This window comes from Labrus mixtus, chromosome 13 (genome assembly GCF_963584025.1).
Source record: "Labrus mixtus chromosome 13, fLabMix1.1, whole genome shotgun sequence".
Classification (NCBI taxonomy): Eukaryota; Metazoa; Chordata; class Actinopteri; order Labriformes; family Labridae; genus Labrus; species Labrus mixtus.
The window spans coordinates 27,756,639-27,779,020 of NC_083624.1; the positions used below are offsets into that span (position 1 = coordinate 27,756,639).

The 22,382-nt window shown below is 41.8% G+C and overlaps 3 protein-coding genes across 3 annotated transcripts; 2 read left to right on the top strand and 1 right to left on the bottom strand.

Annotated features, from left to right (window-relative positions):
- Positions 1–757: 757 nt before the first annotated feature.
- Positions 758–4,485, top strand: si:ch211-199f5.1 (protocadherin-8). Its single transcript, XM_061054570.1, has 3 exons — positions 758–3,362; positions 3,463–3,661; positions 3,813–4,485. The coding sequence occupies exons 1-3, from the start codon at positions 906–908 to the stop codon at positions 4,124–4,126; spliced, it is 2,970 nt and encodes a 989-aa protein (XP_060910553.1). The 5' UTR covers positions 758–905; the 3' UTR covers positions 4,127–4,485.
- Positions 4,486–5,440: 955 nt separating this feature from the next.
- Positions 5,441–8,856, top strand: cnmd (chondromodulin). Its single transcript, XM_061053003.1, has 7 exons — positions 5,441–5,592; positions 5,769–5,912; positions 6,407–6,547; positions 6,693–6,806; positions 6,927–7,080; positions 7,500–7,693; positions 8,215–8,856. The coding sequence occupies exons 1-7, from the start codon at positions 5,521–5,523 to the stop codon at positions 8,443–8,445; spliced, it is 1,050 nt and encodes a 349-aa protein (XP_060908986.1). The 5' UTR covers positions 5,441–5,520; the 3' UTR covers positions 8,446–8,856.
- Positions 8,857–15,941: 7,085 nt separating this feature from the next.
- LOC132986555 (endothelin receptor type B-like) lies at positions 15,942–19,903 on the bottom strand. The gene is made up of 8 exons (XM_061053004.1): positions 19,772–19,903; positions 19,155–19,622; positions 18,874–18,986; positions 18,488–18,692; positions 18,102–18,242; positions 17,874–18,007; positions 17,680–17,788; positions 15,942–16,854 (listed from the first exon to the last, which is right to left on the bottom strand). The coding sequence occupies exons 1-8, from the start codon at positions 19,781–19,783 to the stop codon at positions 16,684–16,686; spliced, it is 1,353 nt and encodes a 450-aa protein (XP_060908987.1). The 5' UTR covers positions 19,784–19,903; the 3' UTR covers positions 15,942–16,683.
- Between the last annotated feature and the right edge of the window lie 2,479 nt (positions 19,904–22,382).

Here is a 22,382-nt window from a genome sequence, read left to right on the forward strand (position 1 = left end):
CTGTAGCATGTTGTTGTGTTTCTAGAGCAAGGGTTGTAGTCAACATAAACATGAATAATTAGCCTACATGTATATTTCCCATTAGGAGAAGGAGAATGATCTGCACAGATAAACGGGACCTAGGAAAACAAACAAATTCTTGTTTTTTTCTAGAGAGATTTTTGAAAGTGTTGCATTTTTTAAAGGTAGTGTTTGTAGTAAAGGTGACAAAAGAAGGACTTAATGATGGCAGTTATTTAGTGCATAAAAGATAACCAGAAAAAGAAAAACTGTATCAACTAATCGATCTTGCATCACTCCTCCCTCAGACAGGCTGCTGATGACTTCACGCTGAATGTGTCTCCAGATAATGAAGCTGTTATAATGAGCTGCACCCTCTACAAAACCTTGCTCAGCTTACCAAAATTAAACAACAGAGCCTCGTGAGTGCATGTACGCGCGCGCACTTACACACACACGCTCCAGACAATAAAGTGCACATCAAAAGAAGAGGAACAAGGAAAAAACGGCTGTGCTAAATACAACCATCACTGTAATGGCTGTAATAAAGCGATAAAGAGTGCAGGAACTCTCTTCAAGCAATGGCATATCTCTCTGCCCTCTTTTTTCCCCCTTCTTTATTTTTCAACTTGCTTCACTCTCAAAACAGGCTTAGCTTTTTTTCCCTCCTGCATATGGGGGTATTTTTAATTCTAAAGCGAGGGATTGGTCACACTTCGTCTCATTAGCATGAGGAGCTGTATAAACCCCGCCACTGCAGGATTTTGAGCTGTGTTGAAGGCGAGGCAACAAGCGTGTCTGACTGTCTGCCTGCGCGGAGTAACTTTCACTTCCAGCACAGTTCAGTTCATTCAGCTCGTATGGAGAGCTCACTCCAGAGGTGAAAGCGGTCTTTTCGGCGCACAATGAGGCTGCTCACAAAGGAGAAAAAGATGCTACGAGGCAGATTAATAACTTACTGGCACCGGTGGATTTTTATATTCTTATTTTCTCAGTTTTTATTTGCATCACCGGCTCGGTCCGATGGAAATACTGTTCGATACCAGACCAATGAGGAGGACGCGCCGGGCACAGTCATCGGAAACCTTGCCAAGGACATGTCCTTGAGTCTGTCTCACTCCTCCAAGACCAATTTCAGGATGATGAAACAATTCAACGACTCATTCATCAGGGTGAGAGAAAGCGACGGGCAGCTGTCAGTCGGTGAGCGCATTGACAGGGAGAGAATGTGCAGACACATTCTTCAGTGTCTCATCACTTTTGACGTGGTTAATTTCTCCAAAGATCGTTACAAACTGATCCACGTACAGGTGGAGGTAAAGGACATTAATGACAACTCTCCCGAGTTTCCAAACAGGGAATCTATAGTGGAGATCTCGGAGAATGCAGCTGTGGGGTCCCGTGTTCCTTTGGACCCGGCTGTGGACGCGGATGTGGGCTCAAACTACATCCAAAGCTACCAGATTTCTGTCAACAGTCACTTCACCATTGATGTGCTCCTGAGAGCGGATGGGGTTAAATATGCGGAATTGGTGCTAATGAAGGAGCTAGACAGGGAGACTCAGTCATTATACACAGTGGAGCTGGTGGCCACAGACGGAGGGAACCCGTTCAGATCGGGCTCAACAAAGATAACTATCAGAGTGACGGACTTTAACGACAACAGTCCTGTTTTTGACCAGAATAGTTTCTCTGTCAGTTTGCCCGAGGACGCACAGGTTGGCACTGTGATCCTAGACCTAAATGCAGTGGATGCAGATGAGGGTTCAAACGGAGAGGTGGTGTACGGGTTTGGGAAACAGGTTTCTCATGAGATCCGAGAACTTTTCCAAGTGGATAATAAATCAGGGCGCTTGACGCTCAAGAGCCCTGTGGATTTCGAGGACAAAAGCACCTACGAGCTAGACGTGCAGGCGACCGACCTGGGACCAAACCCGACCCCCTCCGTTTGTAAAATAATAATTCACGTGTCGGACGTTAATGACAATGCCCCAGAAATCAGCATCACCCCCATGACCTCCATCACGACGGGCGTTGCGCACATCAGCGAGTCTGCAGACAAGGACAGTCTGGTGGCTCTAATCAGCACCCTGGACAGAGACGCGGGTGTGAACAGCCAGGTTCACTGCTCTCTATACGGACACGACCACTTCAAGCTAAGGCAAGCTTACGAGGACAGCTACATGATAGTCACAGCTGCAGCCTTAGACAGGGAGAGGATCAGTGAGTACAACCTGACGGTCATGGCTGAGGATTTCGGGTCACCTCCACTGAGAAAGATCACCCAGTTTACCATAAGAGTCAACGATGAGAATGACAACGCCCCTCTTTTTACTAAATCTGTGTATGAAGTTTCTGTAGTGGAAAATAACCCCCCAGGAGCTTACATCACCACTGTAGAAGCCAAGGATGCAGATTTAGGCAATAATGGTAAAATCACATACAGGCTGGTGGATGGGGTTATAATGGGGTCTCCAGTGAACACATTTGTGTCTCTAAATTCAGTTTCAGGCTCTATATATGCTCTGAGAAGCTTTAATTATGAAGTGATGAAACTGCTAGACATACATGTCCAGGCGAGCGATGGGGGGTCACCCCAGCTGCAGAGCACAGCTGTCATCAGACTGAAAATAGTCGATCAGAATGACAACCAGCCTGCTATCATTCAGCCGCCCCTCTACAAAGGATCTGCAGAGGTCTTCCTGCCCAAAGACGCACCTGCAGGTTATGTGGTGACACAGATAAGGGCCACAGATGCTGATGAGGGCGTCAACGCACAGCTGTCCTATAAAATCACAGAGGGGGGACACCTGGGTTTCTCCGTCAACAAAGACACAGGGAAGGTGCACGTGAGCCGGCAGCTGACGTATGATCTCACAGATAATGTCAAAGTCACAGTGGCGGTCAGCGACAATGGATCCCCAGCGCTCACCTCCACGGCCATTATACACTTCAGTTTCATAGAAGGAGCCTTACCCAGCATGCCTTCCTTGGCTCAAAATGGCAACGAGGAGCTCTTTGAATGGGACATGTCCATAGCCATCATCATCGTCCTGGCGGGGAGCTGCTCCCTCCTCCTGCTCGCCATCATTCTCATCACAACCATTTGCAGCCGCCGGAAAAAGGAGACCAGGGAGGGGGGGTACGATGAAAAAGAAGACGCACCAAATGTGGAGAAAGTGGAGAGCGGTCACATTGATTCATTGATTGCCAGCCACAAAGGCAAAGTGTTTGATGCCCATCCATTTCCAGAGAAACCTCCATTGGCCAGCAGCAACACAACAGAGGCAAGCTGTGAGGATGGCAGGCCGACAGCAGGCATCTTTGAGTCCAACAGCAGAACCATGGAGGGAAAATTAAAGGTAAAGTTGTTCTTTTTCACAGAAAGTTTGTCCCACTTTCTTTTTTTGCTTGCATCCTGAATGAAATTCACATAGGATGTTCTTTTTTTAATTCTTTCAGGGTTATTCTACACTTCCAGGATACGGGAAAGAAACAGTGAGGCCGATAACGATATGGAAGGGTAATTCATTCACCACTATCTCAGCCAGAGATCCACACATCAGCGGCAAGGACAGCGGAAAGGGGGACAGTGACTTCAATGACAGCGATTCGGATATAAGTGGAGATGTGCACAAAAAGGAGTCGCCACCAATGAACAGTGAGTGTTGAAAAAACAATGAAATGTCAAAACTACAAATTGGGTTGTATTTTAATCCAAGCAAAGTAAAATACTTTAGCCGTTTAGAACAGTTTTCTAATAAACTGGAAACATAATGAGTTTAATTTTCTGATCATGTTCTTTTCTGCAGGTCTCTGGGCATGCACGAGCGAGTGCAAAGTGTTGGGACACTCAGATCGATGCTGGAGTCCCTCAGCCACCAGGCCCAACACAAGTATGGCCTGTGGACCACATCTGTCAACTTTCTCCAAGACTGCATCACTCCCCCGGGACAGCAGGAGGGAAAACTACTACCCGGCTCACTTACCCAAAACCAACGGGCTGCAGAGCGTGTATGAAAAAGTGCAACACCAGGAGTTTGATTATATTCTCGTCGGTCCTTCGACGCCTGCTCGAATACAGGAGACAGATGAGGTCTCCATCCCAGAGTTCACAAACTCGTAAAGCTCCTCAAACAAAGGGATTCTGTTTTATACTGTATAGTACTCTCATGTTTAATGACTATGTGGGATCGTTGCAGTGTTTTGTAGTATGTTGTGTGTTTGGGCTCATATAAGACTGTTCATTGTATCATGTGTAATATGCAAAGTTTTGTACATTAATAATATATTTTTCATAATGATTCCGTGTAAAGAATTTTATTATGACTTTTCAAGAGCATGTGTTACTATTTAAAGGGCATGACCTATATGGACATTACGCCTGGAAGGGGCCGTCCTGCTGTGGAAAACAATCAATATGGAAGATTACCATGTTTGTGGTAGATTTTGTCACATTGTTGCACAAATAAACATTTCAAAAACATCTGTTGTTTTGCTGTTTAACAACAGTCTACAAGAGGATCTGCATGACATGACTCAGTAAGTATACTGTCACAGAATAACCTCAATCAGCCAGCTGAATACATTTCATTTGCCTTAAAGGCTTATGGGCCACAATAAATAAAATGCAGTTCTCCAATAATCACATATTAATTTATAAGCCAGTGCCGTATTCTCCTCAGTGGAACACAATGTAGTGACTGTGCAGCGCTAATCAAATACTCTGATGATTACATGTTTTTCAAAGGTCAAAGAATCCCCTCACCTTTTCTGATTGCCTCCCAGCTTACCAATTATCCAAAAAAGAGCTTCAATTGGTTTCTAAGCAACTGCAGCACTGCATGTTTTCACCTATTTTCATACTATGTTACTTATTTTACAAGTTAGGAAAGAGACAGAGTAACACAAATCTGCCTTTCAGCTATCAGCGATCAGAAAATGAATGGTAAAGAAAGATCTGTGCTTGTCTGTTATTGTGTATGGAAGCGCTGTTATGGAGTACATTATGAGTATTATCAAGACCTTAGGGACTTCTGCATACAAGTTTCACTTCAAGGACAATATTACCCTTTCCACTGACACCTGAATGCAGCACCAAAGCAGAGGGAATCTGTCTTTTCATTTAAATCATGATCAATATCTACTGTAAGTGTAAAAAGGATGTGGTTTACTGAAAGGCATAAAAACATTCCCTTAAAGCACATACTGTGTGTCCGTCCAAACAATGTCTGAAAGGTCAAGTGACAACCTTTCTTCTATGACATCACTTCCTGTAACACATGGCACCAGGTCAGACCTGCTTTAGGAGTTAAGGTTTAGTTTGGCACCGCAGGATGTTCCACCTCACTTTAGACAACCTGAAAACCTACTGGTAACATTCAGATGAAGAATTTAGCTCAAAGAATTTATATCAACTTCACGTCATTCACACTCAAACGTCAGAAAAAGCCTCCCGGTGGATATCCTGATTCTCCACAGAGAGACATCAGTATAGGCGGAGGAGTTTTAGAGGACAACATGAAGGAGACTATGGAAAAAATCCAAAATACCACTCATGGATCGGGTTGTTTTGAACACTGCATGCCTCCGGTAAGACACACTTCATAAGTTTTTTGATTGGAAACGTAATTGACATCCATGACATGTGAAGAAAACTATAAACCCTGCCAACTTTGAAGTTTTTTTCCAGGAGTATAATCATCTGTCCTGGATCGTTACGGGTGTGCCAGTTCTTACTTTTTTTCTTCCTCCTGACCTTTGTGAAGGAACAAAGCAGGTCCAGCACACAGACCTCTGCTGCAGTCAGTCGCCTCCTGAGATGTGGAGCTGTTGCTCTTGTTGGCGCTGCAGTGTTTATGTTGTGTGCATCCATGGCTGCTCTCTACCTGTGGAAAATCAGCGATAAAAATGTAAGTGGCGTCAGAGGATTCTGCTGTAGTTATTACTTTGCCCCCTTCAATGACAGATATATATAAAAAAGTGAACACAAGGAGGCTGCAAAGTAGATAATAAAATCCTCTGGTGATAAAACCTTTGCATCAAAGTGCATACATGTCTTTTCTTAATGCCATCACTATAATGATTCATGGTTTTCACTGAGGTACAACTAATGCATTCATCATAAACAGAATGGCTCTCAATCTGAAACTGCTTCTTTAATCCTGTCTACAATAGATTAGTTTGAATGTTTCTTTAGTGTATTTTATAATGTAATGTTTATTTGCAGCTCACCTGTAGGACAAACAAATCAAGTATGCACTAGTCCCTCATGTCTTGCAGGAATTCTGCAGGAAAAGAAACACAGACATTTGAAGAGAAATAAATGAGGTTGATTTTGATGATGTTTTCTCGAGGGAGATTTCCATAACTTAAGTAATCAGTTAACGTCCCACTCTCCTGCCAGGTTTATAACGTCCGTTACAGTATGAACATCAACGGCGAGGTGAGAGAGGGATCCGTGGAAATCGATTCTGACAACAACCTGGAGCGATATAAAACTGGGATCGGAGCTGAGGAAGCCGTGGAGATTCATGACTTTCAAATTGTGAGTGAGTTTGTCCTTCTTTCTCTTCATCTCTTTTTGCTGAGGTAGTTCAGCCGAGACTTTTTCTGTGTGTTTAGCGAAAGTAGCAAAGCCGTGAGTGTAAACACGGCGTTTCTGTGATTTATTTTCTTTTGGGTTGTTGCAGGGAATAACCGGGATCCGCTTCTTTGGAGGAGACAAGTGCTATATAAAATCCCAAATCAAAGCCAGCCTTCCACACATGGGAGCCGACAACAAAGAGGTGTTGATGTTTGACCTGGTATATATACACTACTCGTTGCAAATTGGAATGAGAAAAAAGATATTCTGCTTGCTTTTAACATTGTCATCTTTGTCTAGCTTTAGAATTTGAAGGGCATTATTTTATTCCTCTCGACAGACAGATGAAATCATGCCAGTGAGGTTTGATGAGGAGTTCCTCATATGGGTTTCTGCCGAGCAGCCGTTGAAGGACACCAGCTTTCTGAGCAACAAGATTCTGGGTCTTTGTGGGGAACTTCCCATCTACTGGCTCCAACCTGTCTCTCCCAAAGGTTCTGCTTTTCCTTTGCTTTAATGTATGAAAATACTCAATGTATGACTTCTAACCTGGTGTCAGAGAGCATTCACACTTTGGTATATTCTTTCAAAGTTCATCTACATTTTGGCGCTCATTTCCCTTCTTATCTGCTGACACGCTTTTTTAAACATCGGAGCTTGTCTTGCAAAGTTGGTGAAACACTTGAACATCTTGAACACAAACTACATTTAGAGTTTAAAGTCTCCGGTCTTGTACTGGAAAAAAAGAATGACACTTATATATGCAAGACTGCTTGAAAATCACGGCTGCTAATTGAATTATTCAGGACATGGGAGACCGCCCCAGCTATGTAGGATTGAGCTCTGAGGACATGTACGGCATCTTGTGGATGTTGACCCAATACTCGTGCCTCCTGTGGCCCTGCTGTAACAGATGGGGAGAGGAGAAAGAGAGACACACGGGGAGCCAAGCAGCAGTTTAACACGGAGGAGTCGGAGGCAGCTGCTGAAGAGAGGGACCCTGTGAGTCACACAGACGATCACATCTCCAGAGTCAGGGAGGAGGAGGAAGAGGAGGGGGCGCAGTCGACTGCAGGGTCGGGGTACAATCCCCAAAACCCCTATCACGTGGGTACCAGCTTCATCAACACACTGTTTATGATAAACAAGACTCTAGAGCTGGGGAGTAACTATCAGGAGGCACACACTGAGCCCTGCAGCAAGCCTTAAAGGAACATTAGGAATTGAAGAGAAGTTTCTCTGTTTTGTTAACACTTTCACAGACGACTTCCTGATCCTTAAGATAACAGTGCTAAAAGCTCACAGAGATAGATGGTGGGGGAAAGTGCTAACCTGGATGCTACACTGCTGATGCTGCTGAGTAGGTGTCATATTAGTGGCTACAATGACAGGTCGGGGGGGGGGGTAAGAGCCGCCATTCCAAGTTGATGAACTTACGAACTAAAGCGCAAAATTCCCAGCGGTTATTAAAATGCATGCTGCCTAAGAGAGAAAGCTGCAGTTTCATGTTTGGGAGGATGAGAAGTTTCTGAAAACATTTGAATTGCAAATGAGCATGAATTAAGAAAAAGATGTCTCTCTCTTTTTTTTTCTTTCTTAAATTAACACTGCTTTAAAAAAAACTGCAGCGCAGCAGCGGAGGGGCCAGGGAGGAAGCCACCATGACCTTTGACACCATGCTGGACCACCAGGGGATCTGCTGCTCAGAATGCCAACGCAGCTACACTCACTGTCAGAGGGTCTGCGAGCCTCTGCGTGGCTACTGGCCTTGGCCGTACAACTTCAGAGGGTGCCAGGTGGCCTGCCGAGTCATTATGCCATGTCGCTGGTGGGTCGCACGCATATTAGGTATTGTGTAAGAAAACAGGCAACACTCGTGAGAAAAACATTTCTTTTTTTTTAAAAGACCCTCAAGGTCTCTAAACTTTTAGCTTCTGTCCAGATATTTATTTCCTGCCTGTAAAAACAGACAGAAAGCTCTGCCTGTTAGCATGTAATGCACAGCATGATGTATGATTATCCAGAATATAACAGTAAAGAGGAGTTTCTATATTAACATATGCTTTCTCTTTTAGAAATACACAAATGCCCTATTTCTATTTACAGCAACAGACATGACAAAAGGGCACATTCATTTGTGCATCATGTAATACCACAGCTTAATGCACTGTACTATGTTTAATGGAAGGTATGGGACTGACTCCAAAGGCTCAGCAGATCATGTACCTTTCCTATCTGAGAAGGCTTCAATAAATTCTAATTACAGTATATACTGGCTTTGATGTGAATGTTTTTTTGTGTCACATCTTGTTTCCATGGTTCCACTGGGTGCTTTTCTGATAAAACTGAAGTGACAGCAATGGTTGCCATAACTTCCATTCACAGCTCAGAATCACTTTGAGGGCATTGCAATTTGTGCACACTGACATCTGCATTGATGTGGACTAATGCGAGATGAGTGTCATGGCAGTGATGGAAAATATTTCCATGAAAGTGACATTTTTATTAAATAAATATGTTTTCCTCTAAAAAGAGATAGAGATGTGTCGATGCTAGGATACCAACTCGCATGATCACAGAGACTACATGTTCTTTTCGTATCACATCTGTTATTAAGGCTTGTGTTGTACGCTTTTTCCAAACACCTCAAAATCAAAAGAAAACAGATTACTATCGCCACAGCCATATGCCAACTTTCTAAATAATTGAAAGGAGCCATGTTGCGATCAAACCGATTTCACAGAGGGTGATCCGGGTAACATCAAATTACAACAGATGTGAAATTGCACCATATCTGCCACTAAAGCCGCATTGAAACTGTGCAGCAGTGTGAGGAAACAACACAAAGAGATGCTTGTCTCTTTGCTTGGAGATCTTTCCTGGTTTTCATGGGGGGAGAGGTGCTTATCACATCTGCAGCGCTGATAAGACGGCCTCTGTGCTTCCGTAGGCTATATAATATTAATCCCTCTCCCACGTCTGCAGATGCACTTAAAGGAAGGTGACAAGCATGACATATCCAGGACCTCCTGATGGCTCGTGCTCCCGAGTGCAGCCGCTAAAAGAACCCCAAGTACCCTCAAGTGATGTAAATTTGCAGGGGGAGTCCAATTTCCATCACAGCACTGTCACTGCCATGGTCATTAAACTAAATCATCCTGCTGTGTGTCACACGGCTCCCATTTTAAAGGCCCCTCAATAATGGAGTTATACTTGGACTGCAGATTGCAGCACAACAGTGAACGTCTGACGTGACAGCAGCTGTGAGAGAATCCTGCACATTATTTCATCTTGAGAAATCACACGCAGACATGGACCTAAGGGACACCTTGAAATTATTCATTAATTTGGAGAACTTTTTTGTTTCTTTCTTGCACCAGCTGCACACAAACAGGTCTATATATAATCTCTAAAGTAAGCTGCTGAAATTTAAATATGATGTGTTATTTGCCTGTTGCTGGCGGCGGCTTCCTTGGCTTCACTCAGAATGTGTTGATACAGCAGCACAAGACAAAGAGCTCCAAGTCTGAGCTCGACAAAAGGAGATGAAAAAACACAAAGCAAAAAAAAGAAAATGGGGGGAAAAAACACATCACCACAAGCAACAACTCAAAATGGCATTCTAAACTGAGAAAAAACACATAGCTCACAACAACAGCAGTTTTGTTATCCCGAGGCCCTGTTTCTAAAAAACTTGTTTCCTTTTGCCATTCCTCTCCTAAAGAAGAGAAATGTACCCCATTGAGGAGAAAAGACGAATGTGTTGGAGAGCACATTGGGTGTGTGTGAGACAGTGGTGCCTTTTTGTTTGTCTCCCCTCTGGAGCCGGGCTTACCCTGGGAGCCCTGCAGGCCGGGGAACAAACAGAGCTTTGTGAGCACTGACCCGCTGCGCCCAGCGGCCAGACTGCAAACCTCCACTCCTGTGCTAATAGGAAAAAAAACACAGCAGAGGAGTCTGCAGCAGCTTTCTCGCATCCACCTGCGCTTTCATCATCGGCCATCAAAACAAGCACAGCCAGGCAGGGTGCTGCGGTGCTCTGGTTACCACCAAATCAAAAAGCTTTTCTCCAGCACAATACATGCAGGTAACCAGGGGTTGATTTATCCAGTGGCATGGATTTGTGCTAATCAAGCCTATGCACTCACTACCCCAGCCCTATAAATACATCAATACCTCCTGTCATAAATTTGCCTGGTGTTACCCAGGAGGCATTAGAAGTGTGAACACAAGTGTGAAGTAAACCACTCTAGCAAACGCTGTCCTACATTTGATTGCATGTTTTCCATTACATCCAGACATGAATGAAATAAACAGGAGTGACAGGCCATTTTGCACCTTAACCAGAACACAGAAACCCTTTTAGGTTTAGCTCATTATGTTTTTCTGCTAGAAAGCACTGCAATACGGTTATGGATGCTGGCGTTGTGAAAAACCTGTAACCCTGCAGTTTTGCACCTGCAATAACAACCCATGCAGGGAGCGAAAATGTGTCTTTTCTTTTCTCCTGAATGGTCAGAAATAACAGAGGGAGGGGGCCCTCTGGTACAAGGCTTAAATGCTTTTTAATCCCATGGTTGAGTGACCACTCGCAGCTCTGCCCAGTAGTCTAACTCTGCCTGCCATTTGCAGGTCGGGCTGGAGTCTCCTCGCTATTGGCTGGAGAGTCTGCACCACTCTCTCTCTTTTCTCACCCTCCTATTTAGTATGCAAACCCCAAATGGCTGTTAATTATATGCCTGCTGGTATTGTATTAGGGAGTGTGTCTTGTTTATTTCACCGAGTTATAGCTGTAAATATGGTCCACAGGCCTACAGGTACCTGCATTCCATGAAACATTATAGCAATTCCCCCGGGGGACTCAATTACTCTGCTCACACTGCAGGGATTTTTTTCTTCTGTATATTGCACTTGGTTGCATGGTGTCCTTGCTAGACTCAAATAGGAAACCTGTAGTGTGGTGCAGGTCTAAATTAGACACAGAGCTGGAGTTTGCGCCATTGTTTTCCTCAGGAGAAAAAGCTGTATATATGACAGTCAGTGTGATGGAGGCAGTGGATGTCAAGAGTTCCTCATAAGAGGTGGGCAGTTGTCTTTATAACACAGCAGGCATGGGCTCTCTCAGAGGACGCTGTATAACAAACAACATACCTCATTTTTTTTAACCCTGTCAGGGAAACATAATTGGAAAGCTGAGCCGATGGGATCCATATAAAAAAAAATCGACATCAAAATGTGTCGTTTCTCAAAGCTTCAGTCACCCTAGGATGTACCCTAGATCGTACACGTCCTCTAGTGAGGTTCTTAAAAAGAGCTATAGATAGCTCAAAGCAGAATCAAATAAAGACTTCACATCTACAAAAAAACATAAAAAAGGAAACCTAGCTCCTCCACAAAGCAATGTCAAGAGGCTTGCCACATGAAAGCAGAAGTTGTCCAAAGAGTTGTGGGAAGTTCTGACAAAGTTTATGAGTAAAAAAAAGTCAATGTGTTTTTTAATCCTCAGATGCACGTGCAACAATGAGGGAGCCTGAGCCTTTAGATATGCCACCCCGGGGCCAGGCTCTATACTTAAGGCTTACAACAGCCTCATTATCTCCCTCAACTCACATCAGATCCTAGCAGCAGTTTGTCACAGGCAGGCTCCTCTCTGCCAGTAGGCATCAGACCAATCCTCCTGCAACACTACTGTACATAATTGCCATATGGACAGCATTTTGAGCCAGACTGAAGACTAAAAAGCCCTCCAGGCAGATTCCCCAGATAACTAAATGAATATTTTATCTCATTTCCATCTAATTTGCACCATATTATTATACAGAAGTGAATTTTTTAATTAATTGATAGAACAGATCAAACACAGGTTTACACTTTGATTCTCCGGAGCTGTTATTTTGATAATTTGCATGGCTCTTTTCGCACGCCAAGCCTTTTAATCTCCCAGAATTTCCAGCATCTCTATAAAGAAGCATTATAATAAAACACACAACAAATTAATAACTGTCAGTGCACATGAAATGCTTGTCTTGGTTGTGTGAGCTGTTCCAGTGAGAAGTCCTTCTACCTGCCACCCCATTGATTAATTAATTTCACAGTGTTTAATTAAATCCACAGTCTGGGGAGCCTGGGCAGCACCATAGGGAGCCCGATGTGAGCCCTGTGTGTACACAGATTACTAAAGAAGGTCTGCAGACACCCGCCTGCTCGCTGATGCAGACGCTGACGTCACCCTTTCTGTGGATACCGGGGCATGATTGTGTCAGTGTCATCCGACCGTTGTGATTTCTTACTGCTGGGAACGTGAGAGCACTGTATTTGTTGGTATTTGAATTAACAGAGGGGACCTGAGCATTTTGACAGCATTTGACACAAATTAGTATTTGACAGACGCGTCAAATGAAGCTTGCTGCTGCAGGATGTGAACTCGTATTTCTGAAGGAAATGTATAAGAAAATCCTCTGAAGCGCCATGGAAAATGAATAAGACATTAAAAAGAAGCATCCAACATGTGTGCATACATATGAGCACTGAAAAAAAAGTTGCACTGAATAAGAAATGTTACAAATTGGCTCAAGCATTGCAGAGCATATTGAACTCTAATATCATGTCCAATGGCGATGAATCCAACAGTAGAAGCCTGAGAGACCCAGGCTCGCTCATGTCAGTACACAGAGAGGTGCATGAGCGTGTAGCTCTGCATGCAATACGACTGTGCGGGCTGGAAGCACGCGTGTTACTTTCTCTGTTCTCCTCAAACATATTTTTGGCACGGCTAATCAAAGACAAACACATTTTGAGTCAGATGGCTCAAATGTTTCCCCACAGCACAACTTAAAAATAGCATGCCGTTAACGTGTAACAACATTTTAAATACGAATATGAAGGTAAGCGCACATCATGAGAAGTTTGGACTTTTTCACCACATTTGTTCATGTAGACTTTTGAGTTTTTTACCTGGAAACAACAAAGACTGAAATGATTTGTAATGTCACTACAGATTGATTATAGATTGATCCAGAGTTAGACCTTTGACTGTTAAAAGAATTCATAAATGACCTACAAACTTTACATTTGGAGAGAAAACGATCTTAAGGGAATAAGCCTTGTCTTAGTTAGGACTATATGTATACTCCCTTAAAAGATCACATGGACCCTGCAGATATCTCCTTACAAAATATCTGCTGTTTAAAGATTTGTTGCTAAACGGATAGTTTTAAGGAAAGAAAATACCAAAGACAGAAATTATATTTAAAAAACTTGTGAAATCCAGGTACATCTCTCTCTTCACATCTGACCAAGATCTGATGATCTTAACCATGCACTTCGATAACAAGAAAACACTGCTTACACATGAACTGGATGAGATCAGCAAAGAGATAAGAAGTACAGCTTTGTCCAGGGTTTGCCAATCTCAACATTCCTCAAGTTCGCTTTACACAGTAACTATAGACTATGGTGATATAGTTCAATAAAACATGGCTAAAACTGACATGGCTATTTAGTAGTCCTTAATACAACTTTAAATCAACAGAAAATTTGTTTTTTTTTATGTGGGAAAGTTATAAACAAAACTTAAATCTACAGAATTGGAAGCAGGTTTACCAGATCAGAAGTTAAAAAATGACATATTATGGCTGAATATCCCAAAGGACTACAAGAAAACAATGTTTAAAGTTTGTATTATCTGGGTCGAGCAGCAGCATGCGGACGCTGATGAAGGCAATGCATCCACCCTACCCAGATAATACGCTGAGTGCTGACTTTTCTGTTTTCTTCTCTTTTTGTGGTCATGCATCTGAAGTATTATTACTATTTGAGTGTGTTCCTTTTTTGCTGTTTTGAATATTAATGGAACCTGTCCCATTCATACTTAAGACATTTAGAGTCTGTTTTCTTATTATCCAAGAGCATGGTTAAGTCATAATAACATTCTCTAAAGAGCTTGCTCGTGCATTCAGTAAGAGGATTGTGTCTGTAAACAGGTTTGAAACAATCCCCAAACTATTGGGACCCAATAACTCCACATTGCAGAAGATCATCAGAGTGGAAAGAAATATTAATCATGACTGCAGGGACAACACGTTCAGCCCAAGAAGAAGTTTCCAAGAAGTGGATGTGTCGCCTAAAGTGACTGCACACATTTGCATGGGATGTTAGCTTGGGGGGGGGGGGGGGGGAGCCTTTTTCTGGCTAAAAAAGAACCTTGGGGCAAGACTAAAGATTGCCAAAGAATAAGAAAGCAGGGCCAAGGACAAAGGTCAAAGGACCAGAAGACGTTAAGGCACAAACCAATCACATTTCATTTGAAGGACATTTCACCAACTCCTACACAGACTATTCCTGCTTCAGGGTCAGACCAATTCAAAACCATAGATTCTGAGTCATAGCAAAGTGGGACTTTGGAGAACTAAAGGCCAGCCCTCCAAAAGTTCAGTCTAAAATGAAGGTGGACCTTTGAAGGGATTCAGATATTGTAAAGTCACAAAGTGATGTTTGTTTTTTTCAAAGCAGAAATTCAGGGTTATATAATAAACAAGTCAATCTCCAGATCTACTCAGGCTCAAATGTTGTGAGGAGATTTAAAATGTGTTGTAAATGCAAGAAATCCCTCTCAAACATATTGCTGCTGAGTGGTCAAAACATTTGAACTAGTGTGTGCAACACATCTACAAGAAGTTATTCCTGCTAACGGAGAGAATACCATCTTCTAGTACAGAGGTTGTACTTACTCTGTGTTGAATAAAGGATTGAAACTGTTGTTGTGTTTTTACCTTTAACTTATTTCCTTTGATGTAAATTTTTTTAAATAATCTTTAATTTAGTCTTGGTTGTTCTCCCTTTTTTCAACACGCTCTCATTTTCAAATTCCAAAGCTTAACTGTTTAAAAAAATAAATCAGATTCCTTCAGTACCAAATACAGGAATCAGTGTCAAACGTCTATGGTTTCCATTATGTAAGATTTGCATAAAGCATTTCCATGAACCCATTTATTACAATGTGCTTGAAAAGGATGAAAAGTACTATAAAATGAGAATTTTATTGCAGCAGTCTGCTGTACTTTACAGAGGATAAAAAGCTTCAGTCACGTCGATATTACACTTTTTTTTCCCACAGAAGCATCTCAAGCATCACAAGTATTCACACAATTTCATTCAAACAAACTCCTGAACAAACAGTTGAGGGTTATTCTCCTTGCACAGACAAGTTAAACTTTTAATAAGGCACAGCATCAAGACAGTTTTGCAGACTGATATGGCATTAGTGAGAAGAACAGCGCTTCTATTTGTGCTTGCCTTGTCCTGTGACAGGAAGACCTATCAGGTGCTCATCTCCCCCCCCCCATCCCCTCTCTCCTCCTGACCTCATTCTGTCATCTTCGTTTTCCTTCTTCCCCACTCTCAGGTCTTTCATAAAGTGTCTCCATGCATTACACATTTAACAATGCATTAAAAATAGGCCACCATCAATCAGTCATTCAGCGCCGGCGACAGAATCTACTTGTGGCGCTGATTTGATATGTTTCTCAAGGTTCAAGAAGAAAGGAATGCTGAAAAGTCTAAGGCGGTTGTGAATGGGGGAAACTCAACAGAGATAAAGACACGCATTTATGTGCTAATAATACACCGTACCCCCCTTAAAACCCAGCGTAATAATTTTAAATTCCCATTTGCTGGGTTTCCGAAGGTGCCAGGATCCAGGAGCAGAATCAAAATGATACACATGCAGGCGGTAAGCCGTGACAAGATTTGTGTTGATGGGTGCCAGGTTAACATCGTGCCCAAAACAGTGATTTGAGAACTGTGATGCATGATACAGGATAGGTACGAGGTATCTGATGTAATGTTTGGGAGTGAGTCAAGCCCCCGAGGGCAAAAGAGTCTGAACAGTCTGACTCCAGGTTGCTCATGCCAAAGCAGATGTTGAGCTGACGACAGCAGTACAAAGGACATGTTATTCACAAGGTATTTTATATCATTAGGAAGGCATGTCAAGGTTTTTCTGCTGCCTCGCTAGCTGCTTTGATAGCCGTATATATGTTTAATAAAGAAATATTTGAGACCTTAGCACTGATTTTCACAGTTCCACATGAGTTTTGCTAACACAGTAAGGCGTTCTCCTGCTCAGGTGGAGGTGTAGAAGTCTGCTTGGGAGCTTTGATGTTGCAGCTCTGCTCTGAGGCTTGATCCTGCATTCTGGACTTCAAAACAGACTGCACCTCGTCATGGGTAACAGCTCGGAGAGAGACACACGGGCTGCACAGACACGCCTGAAGGACCACACATGCACATGCACACACAGAATGGAAAGTTTGGTTAGGGAACAACACACATTGAACATGGCTTGAAAATGGCACATTATGTGGTTTATTTATGGGTGGAGTAATGTGAGTGCAGAGCTATTTGCATGTGTTTGAATAATGACCTACAGTAAAAAGCCTTGTCACTTTAATGCAGAATTTATAATTGAGTGATGGCACTATAGAAAGCAGTTCTGTTTTATAGCTGTTCTTAATGACATCTGTTGAAATCATTGCCTTCATTTTTTTTTAAGATTATAGAAAAACAAGTCAAATGAAAACACATGAATGTGAAATGAAAATGTATTGCAGAAGAAAAGTAGTTCTACATGCGGCCTGGTGTGCAAAAAACAGCCAAATCAAATCAAAGCACTCTGGTGTGATGACAGCCAAATGAAATCAAAGAATGTTTTAGATATGTCCTTCTGAGCTCCTAATACAATAAAGGCTTTTAAAAAGAAATTTCGCTTGGAAATTGCCTTGAAGCTACATTTTTTTTTCCTTCTCCCTGAACACACATCACTCCGATTCGGTGACAAACCGTCTGGTAGAATGCCAAGTGTCTGTTTTCTTTTTTCTCCCCCCGACGATGTTTTTCCAGACCATTTTCACTTATTACCCCCTCAGGTCATTGCCTGCTCCAGTCTGCCCACTTTACAGACATGACTCCATATGTCCTTGATGACACATTTGATAACTCACCCAATGTGAATCATTCGACCCCAACTGGTTTTAAATTGAATAGTGCCCTACATATGTTGAAAAAACAAAACATGCACCACTGGTACATCTTACCTTGAAACATCGCTTAAATCTTTTGCTGACTATGTACAACGCAATAGGGTTGATGCAGGAGTTGAGGGATGCCATATTTAGTCCAAAATAGTCCAGGACAAGAAAGGCACTGAAAAAAAGAGGATAAACATTATAATCAGGCAACAACACAAACCTGAAAATGCCACAAAGAAAAGCTGATTTTTCATGCTCACCTTAGTAGCTGACACCTATTAGGATCTTTCTCATCATATACAGTTAATTTCAATATTCTGCTCAAGTATAAAGGAAACCAGCAAAGTGCAAACACAATCACAAGGCAGAAGACAGTTTTCGCAACTTCTCGTCTCTGCAAAAAGGGAAAGAAATGGTTAATATCGAAGTTAATGTTACACCCAAAACGTGCAAAAACAAAGTGGCAAAATGTGCCTAAAAGTGTTAACCTGTTTGGTGTGATCGCTGAGTGTATTCTCTGTATTTTTTAGCATTTTCCTGGTCATGAGAGCATAGAAGACGGCGGTCCAAGCCAGGGGCATGCAGAAGTAGAAGCCAAAGAGCCACCAGTCTTTAACTGATTTATAAAACTGTTGATGAAACATGACAAGAGGCCCACAGTCAGACGGTGGCTGCAGAATAACAGCATTCATGAAACAATACTTCACATAAATTTGAGGGTTTACAACGGCATCTACAAGGATGTTTTGGGAATATGTTAGGAGAAATAATGTGACAGTGAGGTCTCATTTCCTCTGAACAAATGGCACATCAAACACATGTTGATTGGTTTGTTTTGTCCTGTTGCATTAGCTGCTGGACTTCATTACCCTACCTGCATGAATGGTGTGGTCTGCATGGGATGAAGCAAACATATTCTCAGATGCTTGTCTTTAAAGTCCATTGTTATCATATCAAAGCCGACAACTTCAGGCACCGCCAGCAGAATAGAAATAACCCATATTAGAGTTATTTCGATTGCTGTCCACACTGAGACCCCGATGCCTTTGATTCGATTCCAGGACACTACAGCTCGGTATCTGCAGAATCAATCAGGAAATATTATGGCTTGGGGGACTTTTTGTGCGTAACAAAGATACATTTTTTCATACATTTCAAGGGCTAATGCTAAACATAACTATCCTGCTTGATGGAATACAGATAGTCACCGGCAAGGTTGTTTTCTTGTAAGGCTGAGAAAGGTGCTGCTTATCTCCTTACCTGTCAACACTTAAAGCACATAAGCTCAACACTGTAATTCCAACAGAGGTTTTCTGTATGAAGGGAACGAGTTTGCACAATAACAACCCAAAAGGCCAATCTTCTGCCATGAGCTGAAACAACAACAGAGACCAATTTCAGCATTAAAACACACACACACACACACACACTAACAATCAATTCAAGGTGAGATTGAAGTTTTTAAAATGGATCAAAAGAGCAGGAAAAGGTGCACCATTGTTTTCTCTTTGTAATTGCACGGCATGTGGTGAGTAACTCACCCTGTACGCATTGATTGGAATGTCTATCACAATGTGGAGCAGATCGCCCAAAGCAAGGCTCGCGATGAGAACGTTCGGTCCGCTTCTCATGCATTTGTTTACGTAGATGATTCTCAGCAAGGCTGAATTCCCCACGATGCCGACCACAAAAACAACAAGAGACACCATGCTATTGACATATTTGAAGGCATCTCTGATTCCAGCCGACTCCAGGCACATGGGAGGGTGTGGTGTTTTAGGTCCTGCTACTTGGGGTGGATGAATTGAGCTGTTGGATTTCTGTTTTTCCAGTATTAAAAGAGCAGGGGAGGCCGTCTCTGAGAGTGGGATTACAGGGGATGGCTCTGAATGCTGATCAGCGGCCTCGCCTGCCATGAAAATATTTCCCAAACAAAGAATGAGAGCCAGGGTCCACATTCTTGATAATATCCTCCAAAGGCTCAGAAAGGTTATTCTGCCTGCACTAGACTGAACAATAAGAGTGGAAATAATTAGCACAACATCTTAGCCTTGAGATTTAGAGCATGTGGGTAAAGGATTATTTGATTTACTTATCAACAGCAATGAATACAAATCATGAATAAAGAAAACACCACACATGGAATTCACCAGCTTACCTGTTTGTACATACAAATCCTGCATGAAAGGAGTCTCTCTTAAACCTTAGGCCGTATGTAAACACAAAGGACTACTTCTACTTTGGTGCTGCATCGGCGATAAATGATAAAATGCTGCACGGAGAGATCAGGCTTTTATAGACTAAGGTACATAAGGTTGTTGGTATTAGTCATGAATCTGTCAGGAGTGACTGTAATTACGGCCCTTGACGCATCATCCTCAATGAAAGGATGGTATTGAAGTGCATTGTCTGTTATCCCAGTGAGATCATTTTATGGGCTTTAGTAAGGATAGTGTGTCATGGTTGTTTCTTTCAGAAAAAGAATGTACGTTATCTTGTTTGACATAAAAGTCTCAACCAAGTTTAAATGTAGATATAAAATGAAATCTTAGTGTACAGATTACATTTTGAAAGCAAAAAACCTGTACGCCTCTCTCAATGCATCTAGAAGTGAATTGGCATGAGGAAAACTCTATTCTGCAGATATATGATGTCTTGGATGTACATGAACTATATGTAAAACTACTGCGGGGCATCTGCACTTGAACAAAAGTGATACAAATGTAATCGTGCATTATTCAGCGACTGTCCTCTAGAGATTTAGCTTCACTTGACATATCACGTTTCTTTAAAAGATGAGTCAGTCACAATCCTACCAGAGAGACACTTCCTGTGTCTCTCCTGAGAGTCCTGAAGAAGGTGACTTCTCCCACCGACAGCTTTGTGACAGCCCGGAGAGCCTGAAGGAAAGCACGAGACATGTGACAACCACAAAGATGCCATTGTTAATATCCTATACCTGACAACTTCTCCAGCTTCTCTTTGAATGCTCAAGTTATCTGTGCTCCGCTAGCAACACATGACCTTGGGAAGCTGTGTGCTGGCACGCTTCCAAAAGAAGAACAACTGATTAAGAAAAGTGAGTTGGTGGAGCTGGGAATGAAAATGTACGGCATCTGTTCACAACCACGCCATCTCTACTTACAATATTCTGCCCGTAAAGGCCACTTGAGAGAGCCAAGATACTTCAGTAAATAACAAATAAACCAGACGCTGTGAAGATGGTTTATTAGTGATCCACGGTATCATTAGAGAAAGACCTAAAAAACATTCTCTTAGAAGCATTTTTGTTACATAATTGTACTCAAAATGTGATTAAAATGCAAAATGATATGAGATATAAATCTAAGACAGTGCCACTTGTTTCATATTTCTCCATATTTGGTGCTGCAGTGAAAGCAGATTCCATTAAACAAGTACGGGTTGGTTTGAAATGTGATGAGATGCAGACAATCATTGAGATCTTTTAAAAAACTTCTTAGAACTCACTTTTACACACTTGCTTTTATGTGATACATCCTCTTTTACTTTATTAATTTCACTGCTCTTAATGTGTTTATCTCATTCCTTATCCTTCTTCTCATGTCCAATTCCAACCATCCTTCATTACGTTCATTTATTTACTTATTCATCAAACTCTTATTCGGTTTATTTTTCTTTTATTTCCTGTGATGTGATGTATTTTTATTGTCTTCAGTGCTTTTATTCTTATTCTTTTTCTTTCTTTAATTGTATTCATTAAGTACTTGAGCTGCCTTTCAGATCTGATCTGATCTGTCTTATCACTTTGATTTGCATTTTCTTTATGTTGAACTTTTGTGTTTGCATTTATTATTGGCTTTTTTCTCCCTACACCGATCTTTGTTTTGTCTAACTGCTGATGTTTATTTTATTATTCCCTTAGTATATTCCTTTGCTCTGTCTGTTAAATCACTTTGAAAACATGTGTTTTGAAAGCTGCTGTTATTACAGGTTATCTTACATGCTTGTTTACCCTTTACATCATCTTTTTATCGTCTGTTGCTATCTCTTTGTTTCACCTGTTTTAATCTTTTATTGTTTAGCACTGTGTGACGTCAGCTCTTGAGAGGTGCTGTTTGAAAAAACTTTACTAATATAGGCTATACTTACTTAGCTGGCTAACTATACTTAGCTTGATAAATAACCAACTTAGCGCACTTGCCCTAACTAGCATTAGCCTACTTTACATATTTATATGGTTTTCTTATAGTTAACAATTAGCAAAGGCAACCAGTTTGCATGGGGTTAAAATGAAGAATAAAAATATCCCTGTGTAGCTTTAAAAGTACCGTCTTACCTCGTTGGCTGCTTTTAGCCAAATAGTTGGTACTTTTCAGCCCAAAAGCCCTCATTAAATAACAGTAGTATGCTACTTTCCAAGCACTGAATTGATGTAGAATTGAGTTGGCAGTCGGTGAAGTTCAAAGTGATAAGATGGCTAAACACACTGTTTGTTTTAAGTGTTGATGAACAATAAGCAAAGCTAAAGAGTGTGATGTTTGCTAAGTGATCAGAAACATTTGAGAAGGCTTCACATGTTTTCTGTAGCTTAATGACTGCTGAAGGTTTAGAGTTTACAGATTAGCCAACAACAAGCATAATAAGATGTTAGCTTGTTTTGAAGCTCCTCTGCTGTAAACAGACATAAATCTGTTATATTGAGTTGATATATTTCTCTCATGATTACAGTAGTGTAGTAATGCTTCTCTTTCATACTATGTCTTCAGCCGCTGTTCCTCTGAGCCGTC

What these genes read in the sequence shown, in the direction of transcription:
- si:ch211-199f5.1 (XM_061054570.1), top strand. Translation starts at nt 906, where the DNA reads ATGAGGCTGCTCACAAAGGAGAAAAAGATGCTACGAGGCAGATTAATA. An exon ending in CCATGGAGGGAAAATTAAAG is followed by an intron (nt 3,363 to 3,462) that starts GTAAAGTTGTTC and finishes TAATTCTTTCAG; the next exon opens with GGTTATTCTACACTTCCAGG. An exon ending in GGAGTCGCCACCAATGAACA is followed by an intron (nt 3,662 to 3,812) that starts GTGAGTGTTGAA and finishes TCTTTTCTGCAG; the next exon opens with GTCTCTGGGCATGCACGAGC.
- cnmd (XM_061053003.1), top strand. Translation starts at nt 5,521, where the DNA reads ATGAAGGAGACTATGGAAAAAATCCAAAATACCACTCATGGATCGGGT. An exon ending in AGGTGTTGATGTTTGACCTG is followed by an intron (nt 6,807 to 6,926) that starts GTATATATACAC and finishes TCCTCTCGACAG; the next exon opens with ACAGATGAAATCATGCCAGT. An exon ending in CCAACCTGTCTCTCCCAAAG is followed by an intron (nt 7,081 to 7,499) that starts GTTCTGCTTTTC and finishes CTGCTGTAACAG; the next exon opens with ATGGGGAGAGGAGAAAGAGA.
- LOC132986555 (XM_061053004.1), bottom strand. An exon ending in TCAGCGATCACACCAAACAG is followed by an intron (nt 18,008 to 18,101) that starts GTTAACACTTTT and finishes CCCTTTTTGCAG; the next exon opens with AGACGAGAAGTTGCGAAAAC. An exon ending in AATAGGTGTCAGCTACTAAG is followed by an intron (nt 17,789 to 17,873) that starts GTGAGCATGAAA and finishes TCTTTTTTTCAG; the next exon opens with TGCCTTTCTTGTCCTGGACT.